Consider the following 11,798-nt stretch of genomic DNA (forward strand, 5'->3'; position numbering starts at 1 on the left):
CAAATATCAAATGTTCCTGCAACAATAATCATGCAAACAGTTCGTCGTTATCTAAAACATGATGGAATGGGTTTGGAGGATGCAAACAATTCTGATTTTTTTTTGTAGTTTAGATAATGTTTAGATCATTTTCTGTGGTGTTTTGCCATTATCTAATCGTTTGACCCAGGAGAGTGAAAATCAGGGGAGAATAGGATGACATCTGACATACAGTCAGTGCCCAACTTAAACAGGCACATTGTTGCACCATGGCAGAAACCTTAGATCGCCTGCCCACTAGGACAGACAGGTTTGGTTTTAACATCACTGAAACTACTGTCAGTCTCTTATTGAATAGTCAAAACTGAAGTTGATTGACGATTGATTGACCAGCACAGTCACTACAGGAACTTCTTGGTTATTAGATTCCAGCTGTGTTGCTTTAAATCACACTGACAACTGCTGTGAAGATGTCTTTGGTCTACTTTGCACTGAGGAAGACTGTATTGAGGATCAGACATGTGATGTGTTTGTAGTTCACATGTTCAGCCAATCATGAGTTTAACTGCATTCCTTTGAAATGTACATTTGATGGTACTGGAAGGACTGGTTGGCAGTGTTCATGTCATTCATGCGCTGATCTGTTTTACTGCACGCCAAAACTCAGCAATTTAACATTTCCTTGCTTAGTGACAAACAGCCCTTAGTGAGACTTCTTCAGAATCAGTATTACAGAGTCTGTTTGTGTGTACTGTTATCTCCAGTGCTCAATCTTCAGGTGAAGTATGGACTGTTTTAAGTCAAACAAGCATTAAACAGCTGCAGGCTGAAATGTTCACAGGCCAAGTTGCTGTTGAGTTTCTACAACTTCCAGGCCAATGCAGGAACAAGACATTCTGCTCTGAGGTTTTCTTGGTTGCAACACTGTGTAATGACGCCACATCTCTGCTAACAGCTGCTTTTAACTCTACATAGCATCACTGCCTCTGGGCATACATACAAACACACACAAGTCTTTTTACACTTATTTTAATACAGTTTCCACAGTTAAAACTGGTTTTCCAGGTATTCCTTCTTTTCACTTCACCAAAGATTGCTGCAGGAGCAGTTCATCTTTTTTTCTGTAGGATGCCAGAATGAGCTGTGCGACCGGTTTTAAAAGTTTAAAAATTGTAATAAAACAAGTTGGGCTCGGTGGACCGAAATGAACTCTGGTTACTTAGGAATACTTTTCTCATTGTTATTCCAGACTTGCTGTTGTTTCCAGTAAAACCATAGGTAAAGGGGATGGCACCTGTGGACTGAGAGGGCAAAGCACTAGAAAAATCATTGTGGTGATCAAAATCATGGACTTCATAAAGTCGCTGGTTTTGACTATGTAATTAAAGCAAATCTGAAGCAGAAAAGCATTTATTTTGAGGGTAACTGTTTCATTACTTAACTGTCACAAAGAAATGTAGCATTCAAACCTGAACCACTGACTATTAGTTTGAGAGAAGGAAACGCTGAGTCAAAGTGTCCCCCCAAAGTCAAGGGAGAGGTGATCACGACAAACCCTGAGACGTTTTTGAGCCTGCGTATGTTTTACTTCTCACTGGTTGTGACTGTTGCTTTTTCAGTAAAATCCAAACTTTTAAACTGTTCTCCTTTCTAATACGTCTTCCTCTCTATATAAACCAGATCTGTAAATACTGTACCTTGGAGTCATATGTGTGGATTGTGTTGTATCGACTCAGGCTTGCAACAAAAAAGAAAAAAAAAAAAAAAAAAGGAAAAGAGTCAACGGTAACAGTAAAAACCTGAAAACCCCAAAAGAGCCATGTTGTACTGTATCTGCATTCATTTCTTGGCCTGCTCGTGAATGAATGTGTCACTCTGTTACAAAGCAATACACACCACAGTATCTACACAAAAAAGAAATGCCATCAAGCTTGGTAGAGGTTGCCGACTTTAGATCTTCTACTAGCACGCAGAAACATGTACTTTATTTGGTCTTGTATCACTGCCTCTTCAAATCCTCCTCAGTTTGGGCCATTAAGATGAGAGAATATGCTGTGGATGTTTTTATCTGTACTTTGTGGTAAAACAATAAAAAGTTACTAACAATCAGTTGATTCTTGCTTTTGAAGATTTTGTACCTTTGGGGGTGAGATGGGTACAGATATTAAAGCTATTCACTAACTTAAAAAACCTTGTGCTGCCTCATAAGTGCTGTTTTTACCCAGACAGTGAGGTTGAGATGCAGATTTATTCAAAATAATCTAATGTTTTAGTGTTATGAAAGCTCAGTCATCTACTTTCGGCAGAAAAATTGTCATTCTGGTGTCAAACATGTAGCTGCTTGTTGTCCCAGCAGCCTCAGGATGTCACTGTTTCACTTACCATTAGCAGACAATGTAAAATATATGGTGTGCAGCAAGAAGCAGCTCTTCAAGACAGATGTTAATTGTGGTGCCTCCTTAGGGCAGACATTCAGGGAAACAAGTAATATTGGGCTATCTGTTTTTGATTCTGTTGTAAGTGATGCTAAGTTTTGTCAAAATCCCAATTCTTATCTTCTTATTCCTGCCTCAGAGTGACTGACAGCATGCTGCTTTCAGGATGCCTTTCAAACATATCCTCATTTTTCCGTGGACATTGTGGAGCTCCTCGAGGTTCTTCAGGATGGCAGAAACTGTGCCAACATGTTCACCAAAATTTCCAACCATCAGTGCTTCAGCATCACTTGCAATGTTCCAGTTAACCAGCAGAGGGAGAAAGACAGCGGGGGATGATGTGATGCAGACACACACACACACACACACACACACACACACACACACACACACACACACACACACACACACACACACACACACACACACACACACACTGGCTTCATTAATTGAGCTTTCATCGGCTGTAAGTGCATAACAAATTTAGATTAAGTGACGATTAAAATGATATTGTACTGACTTTAAAATGTAGTTAGTTGTAGACTCAGTTTTGTGTTGGCACTTGAATAAAACCAACAACATAATTTCTTACTGTGTCTAAATTATTTATATAATGAAACTTAATAATCACATTAATTCTTCTGTTAAATCTCTTGAATGCCCTCAGGAAACTAATGGTTTCAGTATGTCTTGAACTTGCCAAATTTCTATGGAGCAACACCTGAAGGTCTACACCACCCATTCACCACACAGCTGGTTTACTGTTGCACACACTAAAACCTTCAGTATGTTTTAGCTGACATGCACATAAATGAGAGTTTTGCCAAAATGGAGGAAACAGTGTTTATTGCCAGCAGCATTTAATTCAGAACACAGCAGCATACAGCCAATTGACTGTAGGCTAGAGGTGACAGCAACAGTCAGTGCAACAAAAAGATACCACTCTTCACATTAAAACAAGAACACACCGAAATATGGACACAGAATAGTAAAAAATAGATAAATACATGTTTGTAAAGGGTAAAGATAATAAACACTGATTAATTGCACCCTTTGACACCCAGCTATGGGCAACATTCGAGTATGTCAACAACATGCAAATTGTTTCCTACAGACATGTATGGTAAACAGTGCATATATGCATATTATCTGTTTCATGTCCAATGTAGGTGTACAATTTTTTTTATTTTTTTAACAGCCAATTCTTTATATATTAATCTGTGTCATAAATGTGCATATTACTGTAGAAACATTGAAAATCCGTTTGGTCCAGGTTTGAGGCTGTGTATAGCCACAGTCAGTCTGTAAACATTTTTACAGGAAAATAAATCTAGATATGTGCCTTTGTCATTTAAGTCTGCCACACAAAGTCGTTCCCTCGTCAGGAAATCCCGTGTCCAAATTGCATTTAGAAAATTGCAGTTTAATGTTGCCTTGTTCACCTGTAAACGGACATACGGGGTAGAACAAGACTTCATACATCAAATATATTGAAGGCAAACGCTCTTCATTTCGGCATAAATTCAATAAACCAACTGGCGATTATTTATTTAAAAATCCAATAAATAGTACTCTTGCGTGCTCTTCGCCGGGTGGAGGTGGCTGTGGAGCAATGATCCTGGAAATTGCTTTTATTGCTGTTGTCTTTCGGGAATAAAAATTCAACTTGTCCATATTAGTGGCCGAATATAGCAGAAGAGTCTTATCACCCATTATCTTAAATTGTGTTCTACCAGGTATGTCTATATTTTGCGGTTGCTCAAAGCCATTTTAAAAGCCCATTATTAATGTACAATTTGGCCTGCGTGGCCCGGCACACATTCCACTCGGAGCGGCACACATCTGGGCTACGTTACTTACAGAAAAACCAACATTAACAAAGTCCATGAAGCTTATATGCTGGTCGGTAGCCCAACTGCAGGTCCGTCCCTCCAACTAGTGCACTTGAACCTCGTGCGGCAGCAGCTGGCAGCCGCTGTTGACATGGGTGAGGACTTTCTGTTTCAGCTGGGCCACTTGCTCCCTAAGCAGGCTCGCCGTTGAGGCCAGATCAGTGTTGTGACTTTTCAGCGTTTTGACCTTGTCCTCCAGCCTGGAGATCCGCTCCAGTTTGCGCATCCGACATTTGGAGGCTGCTATCCGGTTCCTCAGCCTCTTTCTCTCGGCTTTCATGCGCTCCTGTGAGTCAATGTCGATGGGAGACAACGGCGGGCTCTCCCCGAAGCTCTGAACGTCGGGGACCGTCTGAGGCTCCTCCTTCAGCGGCTGGACTCGAGAGAGCTCCGGCTGCGGCGGCGGGGCTGTCCCCAAATGATGCGACGGAGGAGGCGGGAAAGGGACTGTGTCTGTGGAGTAGTTGACGGTGGTTTCCAGTGGCCCGCTGCCGTAACTGTTCAAGTTTGTATACACCGGTAGATCCGGCTGGATGGTGACCGGGGCGATGTTAGCGCCCAGATCCAGGCTGCTGTTCGTCTGCCCGGCTCCGCTCAGCTGGTTCTGCTTGTGTAGGTCCTCCAACGCCTTGACGAAACCCTCGGCGAACTCCTGCTCGTCCGTTACCGTCTTCGGGTAGAGGAACTGGGAGCTGGTCGGTGTCGTGGTGACCATTCCGTTGGACTGGATGATTAGCCTCTCTAACTCCGGGGAGGCCAGCTTAAGCAGCCCCAAGTCTGGGGAGCTGAGGATGCTCTCGGCGTCGCGGAGATGCGGTTTGAGGTCTGCGTCGTCCGCCAGGCTCAAGTTAATATCCTTCTTCATCATTATTTCCGTGGTCGAAATGACAAGTGGTACTGTTCAGCACTCCTTCAGAACGGACCCTTGCCCATAACATTCAAGAAATAAACAGTAATGTTGAATATCGTGTGTTGAATTAATATTTTTAACACGCCACTAAAACCGTCGTGGGTCTTCGGCTCTCGCGCAAGATCTTGGTGTACTATCTATCCGCGCGCACCGCCGCGAGCTTTTCTAGGCTCGCACGTTCCATTATGTCACACCAGAGCGCGCGCATTGGGCAGAAATTACGTTTCCAGACTTTTATTGAAATAAGGGGACGAACCGACCAGAGAGGAGGAGACAAGAATGAGGTCTCACTCTGCGCCTCTTTTCGGTGTCCGGCTACAATCTTAACCACAGAAGGCAGTGCTTATGACTGTAATAATATGTAATGTAATATTACATCATCTTTATGGACTTTCCGACAAGATGATATTACTATGTTCATTCATTTTGAGGGTAAACATTTTGTACCAGTGGCGTTTGTATTGACTATAAATGTTGGGTTATCATTAACTGCTGCTTTCGTGGGTCCTTGGCAGCTGTTAAAGCCCAAAACATCACTCAGTTGACCCGTCACACTTTATAATTAAATATCTGGATGACTACTGGATGGATTTCTATTAAATATGTTATAGGACATCAGTCAATGACATTCATGGTCCTCAGAGACTGGGCCCTAAGCTGCAGTACCAGGTGGCTTGGACAGGTTGGTTGATTATAATAAGTTTAATCCTAAGTCACCAAACTTCATAAACTCATAGAGTCATTCAGGTGTTACTTGTTACTCCCTTCGAGGTCCAATACGGCAATGGGAGTGAGGGAGACGTCACTCAGTCTGTCATCACTACACTCACATCACTACAGTCAGTGCATGCACCCACAGTCACAGGCAAAATGAAAGAGAACACCAGTGAGTATCTACCATGGGTGTGTTCAGCCTTTAAAACAAATAGTGCATGAAGGAATCCATGATATTATTTTTCAGGAGTCCCAATGACCATCCAGTATCTTTTCCTTGTCGTTGGGTTTTCCATTATTGCAAACATGTTTTTCATGTAGGAAGTTTGATTTTCCTTTGGACCATTGGCTGAGAGATGTTTTTTCCCAAAACACAGCAGCTATGTTTGGCATTGGGAAAGCAAAAGATAACATATTTTTTAGTTACATATGCCAAGTAAACATAGCTTTCCAACTATTTTCCTTGAAAAACAAATGAAATGAAGTCCTTTATACTTATTAATGTGTTAATGTCAGTGACAGACAACACACTGGTGTAAAACTGGGAATGCAGGATATGGACTTCAGTCATGGTCAGTTATACAGACAATCTTATATTTTTCTGTAACAGCTGAGCATCCGCTAGAGAAAACCATGAGATGTGGTTGAAAGCTCCTGGAAAATGTTATTGGACCTTATGTTAACATTTTTTAAACTCTTTCTAACATCAAGACTGTCCTTTCACTCTCTACAGAGTGATTCATCAGCTCATTAGATGATCTTTGGTGCCAGTTCTGTTGCCAAGGGGACCAGGGTGAAACTACAACACTGAGGTGGTGCATTGAGGTTTGATGCCATGGTGAGTATTGACTGGTGCATGTCTTGTTTACATTTTCAATCTAGTGAAATGATCATTATTTTTTTCTTTAATCTCGGAATGATGATGGTGGTCTAGTTATTAAACTTCAGGACTTAATGGAAATGTCTGACTGCTTACTCCTGTTTTTCTGCCCTCAGCCAAGATGCTTGTTGCATATCTGCACATCAAAATTAGGAGAAGTTCAATCTGAAACTAATCTGATTTCAACGCTTCCTCTGGTTTTGGAGTTGGATTCATTTTCCATGGCAGATTTACCAATTTCACTTTCCATTCCATTTTTTTAAAAAATGGATATCAAATCAATGTCCATTTCTAATCACAGTGTTTTCATTTCCCTTTTTAATGTTCCATGACCCGATTGACTGGAAGAGTTTAACAAATATCACCACTGTCTCTTTTAAGTGGATTTGTTCTCCATGAATGAGGTGAAAATCCTCTGTCCCAGTTTGGTGAGTACGTCTCATAATGGAAGCTCAGTTTGTCTGGAGTTTGCACATTTTAGCAAGACTTTACCTCCTATAACATTCAACACTCATTCTGTTTCACTCAATAATCATTCATAATGCAGTTTTGTGACTAGTGTGTATAATTTGACTGCACTTTTATGCAGGCGTATAACTATTGTATACTTCAAACACACTTCAAGCCACACTAATGTACATTAGACATCCTGTTTCCTCCTGGTGTTTCCTTAGGTTAATTTCCTCAGTACATAACATAACAAGCATGTGAGCATTGCAGGTGAATTGTCCTTTTAATGTGACAAACTAATGTGACAAGTTCGTGTTTGGTCTCCTCCTCTTTCATGTGATGTTTGCGCTCTGGCCATACACAGATACAGCAGTCAGTGAATTAATTTATTAAGATGAAGATTTAATAATGAATTAATATCCAAAAATATTTGGGGCCTAATATTTTGGAGCAATGGACCTTGTTTCCCTGATTACCAAACAGTACTGGCTTGCAAAGGGTTACAAAGACGGGGTATGTGCGTCACAGGTAGACACAGGCCCCATCTATCACTGCAAAGCTTGGTGTGGGAGGATCACATGATGGACCCTGTGATGTCAGATCTGTGGCGGAAATGGAGGTGGGGTTTGGGGGGTAAACCAACAGAGGAGAGATATTTTTGTCTGAGTATCATTGTAGAGACAGTGGGGGTGCCGAGCCTGTAGTCGAGAAAGAAAGGGCAGACGGCAGCTGGAAAAGGATGCAACACACACACAACACATTCATTCATTCTCCTTTCCCTTTAATTCATAACACACCGACACAGAATGTGAGCGACATACATTTACAAAGAGTTAAACAAGACACCTTTTTCATTCCTGACACTGACGTTTTGCTCCCTCTCATAATGACTGTGCAAATGAGTTTGATGTTGACATATAATTAAAATTAGGTCAAATCATTTCCCTATAATTGTGCAAGCACATACACAAGCATGTAGAAAAGACTTTGTCGCAGGGGTGAGTTTGAGTATCAGTATCGTGGACATTTTGATACTGGTTTTTAAATCATGAAAACTCTGGTTGATCAATCAGTATTAGATCCCATTGTTACCAACATCACACAGCTGCTGCAGTTTATGAAGAATGAAACTACACATTTTGACAGCTGCTTTTCAAGCCTACACAAAGTGAGACTTTGATACTTAAAGAAGCAGATTTTTGTTGGGGGATCACTTGAGAGTTGCATTATTGTTGTAATTCAGTTACACCAAGAGAACAAGGAGAAATCCTGCACTCTGTCATTGGCTTCATTAGACAGACTTTTCAGTCATGGGCCACTGCTAGCTATCAAATTCATAATGTATCCCAACAGTGTTTTTTTACTTGACGCACAATACAGAAGAAAAAATAACTAATGATCATTTCATTTTGCATTAATTACTTTTCATATACACCTGTATAGTACAGCAGATGTGCATTAGGCAACACTTAGAGTGAAAAGTGACCCAGACAGATATTCTAAAATCATTTGTGTGCATGATGTATGACAAAATGCAAATTCAAAATGTCAAAATCCAGTTCTGATTTCATGTTAAGAATACATAACTACACAAAATATGAAGGAAATTTAATGCATCGCGGCAGTAATAAAAAATTGAGATTGAGGTGATTCACACAAGTTCTGAGTACTGCTGAGTAAGTTTTCCAGCTACGACACTCTTAGTAAATAACCTTTAAGTGCATCATCATGTAATAGTGTGTCATATGTCGGCTCAATGTTTTAAATTCTTCAAAGACGAGTCAACATGAGCTGAGGTGTTAACTCGCATGATGCTTGCAGCAGTCATTTTTTATCAGTGACTGTGGGTCAATGCTGCAAGCCAAGGCAGAGCGGCGTGAGCTGTCAGGAATGCTGAGGATTGGCTTCCGCTGTGCCAGGGCCCAGCAGAGATCAGGGACATGTTGTATTATATTGAGCAACATGTGGTTGATGTGTGGTTTGTGCTTCAGGCAGAAGGGTCCTTTCAAGGCATTGAGAGAAATAGCATCCATCTTCTGCTGTGAGACAGAAACTTTAACGGTTGGCTTACTTTCACGCTCGCATCTATGAATTTCTCGTGAATCTTCTGTGGAGGCTGAAAGTTAATGAAGCTCAGCACACAAGTAAAGTGTTATATTGCTCTGCTGGGAACTGATCTGGCGAGCGCACATGGATGTAATTAAATATTGTGTGAGGTATTCTTTCAAAGTAGTTAACTCGATAAATGTCTGGTCTTGATCCGAGCCAACAATGTTACAGTGGCAGAACGGCAGGTATGTGATTTTGTGTGGGCATGTGTGCTCAAAAATAAAACAGATGTCAAACAGAACCTTATCTTAGATCTCATTTCCTTTTGCAGCACTTACGTTTCTTTCACATATGAACATTCAGGGTTTAGAGGAGTGTATTGTTTTATCTGCAGCTGTGGAGCCGTGACCTTGAACCTGGACACTTTTGGTTGTAACGTCGATGGTCGAGGTACCAAAGCTTCCACCACTGTTGTGGTCATTATGAATTATTATGTATTAAATGTTGTATGTATTTTTACAACAAGATTAATGTTATCATGTTATTTGAACCAATATCAGTTCTTCCAACAAGGGAGCCATAAGTAACATTCAATCACCATAAATATGTGGATATCTTAATTTAGGTGAAAATACAAATCACATCATGAAACACCTATTGTTAAATATAAAAGGGCTCAGTGTGCATGCATGGAGGGAGGGGTGTGTTGTGTCCTCACAGTATGTTTAGCACTACACAATTAGTGGTTAAATAAAGTAAATAACAATCCTGACAAGTACGGGTATACATGTATTTGCATGAGTCCTACTAACCTACTCCACTGAGCCGAATGACGTAGTTTCAAAGTGTAGGTGAAGTTCCACACATGTAGGCTGTAGGAACCCTAAGCACGAAGTGACAGTGTGTGTATGAGGACACGTGTGTGTGTGTGTGTGTGTGTGTGTGTTTGTGTGTGTGCAAACAGTTTACACACACTGACAATTTCACACACTTAACCACAAAACCTCATCTGGGCCTACACCTTTTCATGGCGAAACATGTGCTGTTGTAGAAACATAGACAAAGCATCTGATACTCGATTCATATCGTTTCCAGATCATGGTGCTGTTACAGCAGTGCATGTTTTTCTTGGACCATCGTGCCCTAGTATATGTGTGTGTGTGTGTGTGTGTGTGTGTGTGTGTGTATATATATATATATATAGAGAGAGAGAGAGAGAGAGACATATTTATAGTCTCTCTCTCTCTCTCTCTCTCTCTCTCTCTTTATATATATATATATATTTTTATTTATTTATTCATAGTCTTTATGACACATTCAAAAATGATTAGAATTTCATGTTTATGTATTTTAAACATTTTTCTCCTAGAGCACTCTTACAGTTGCACAGAATCAATACTATTTCATATTATTTTCCCAGCGTAAAACAATACTGATGGTAGTGACCTAAGTGTTGAGCAATGAGCCTTATTTACTTTAAATGGTGGTTTCCATCCATTTTCCAAGCAGACTGTGAAACAGAAAAATGCAAATTAGATTTTGTGGAAAAAAAAAAATGTCTTGCTGTCTGTCTGTCTTTAATTACACCCCTGAGGCTGAGTGATTTTATATTAAATGTTACCACAAATACATACTTTCAATTTTAAGAGTAGACAGGGTTGAACAGCTGCTGGTTCAGCCGTTAAGACATATATCTGGAATGTGTTAAAAGCTAATTAAAAGGGCCGCTGCTGGGCGGAACAATGGCTCAGTGGTTGATACTGCCACCCCAGAGCAAGAGAAGTGGGCTTGAATATCGCTTTTTGTCATTTCTCTGTTTTCTTTCTCCACATGTAGGGTGATGTATGGGTTTCCTCTGCATGCCCAGGTTTCCTCCCACAGTATAGAGTCAGATGACAGCAAGACTCTAAATTGCTTATAGGCTGGCATGTATGGATAACATGCAGATGTATGGTATGCTGTATCACATGTAATGTAGGATATTATACGCCAAAGGGAATGTGAAATGTTCAGTATTGTTTTCTGTGTAGATATCAGAGTCTTACTCATCAGTGCAGTGTGTACACGCTAAAGGCATTATCCACTGTCCTGCAGTATACAGTGATGTGCCCCAGGGATTAATGCTATTGAAGTCATTTCACTGGATCCATTCTTTGCACTCATTGTGTTGGATCTCTGAATATTGCAGGTTAAAATAAGACTTTATCTTCTTCAAGCACTATATAAAGTAATCAAACACCTTCACCAGCAGTAACAGAGTACATCAATGCATCAATAGTCCAATAGTTTAACAAAGATTATTCTGCAATAGTGCTATTAGTGTTCATACTTTAAAGATACTTTGAAGCTAATACTTTTCCTTTAAAAAAAAATGCAGGACTTGTGGGATTGCAATTTTTACATAAATAAAAGATATCAATACTTATTCCAGCACTGCTGCAGTTCATCAACAATGAGCTTCTTATAGTTTTATGGTGTCAGTAATTGCT

At 40.4% G+C, this 11,798-nt stretch overlaps 1 protein-coding gene across 1 annotated transcript; it reads right to left on the minus strand.

The window, feature by feature from the left end:
• Nucleotides 1–3,243: 3,243 nt before the first annotated feature.
• On the minus strand, nt 3,244–5,364 carry LOC139330658 (transcription factor JunD-like). Its single transcript, XM_070961698.1, has one exon. The coding sequence runs from the start codon at nt 5,172–5,174 to the stop codon at nt 4,350–4,352; it is 825 nt and encodes a 274-aa protein (XP_070817799.1). The 5' UTR covers nt 5,175–5,364; the 3' UTR covers nt 3,244–4,349.
• Nucleotides 5,365–11,798: the final 6,434 nt, after the last annotated feature.

The sequence above is a fragment of the Chaetodon trifascialis genome, chromosome 4, assembly GCF_039877785.1.
Source record: "Chaetodon trifascialis isolate fChaTrf1 chromosome 4, fChaTrf1.hap1, whole genome shotgun sequence".
Classification (NCBI taxonomy): Eukaryota; Metazoa; Chordata; class Actinopteri; order Chaetodontiformes; family Chaetodontidae; genus Chaetodon; species Chaetodon trifascialis.

Excerpts from the sequence above, each read along its gene's own strand:
- LOC139330658 (XM_070961698.1), bottom strand. The coding sequence starts at position 5,174 with ATGATGAAGAAGGATATTAACTTGAGCCTGGCGGACGACGCAGACCTC.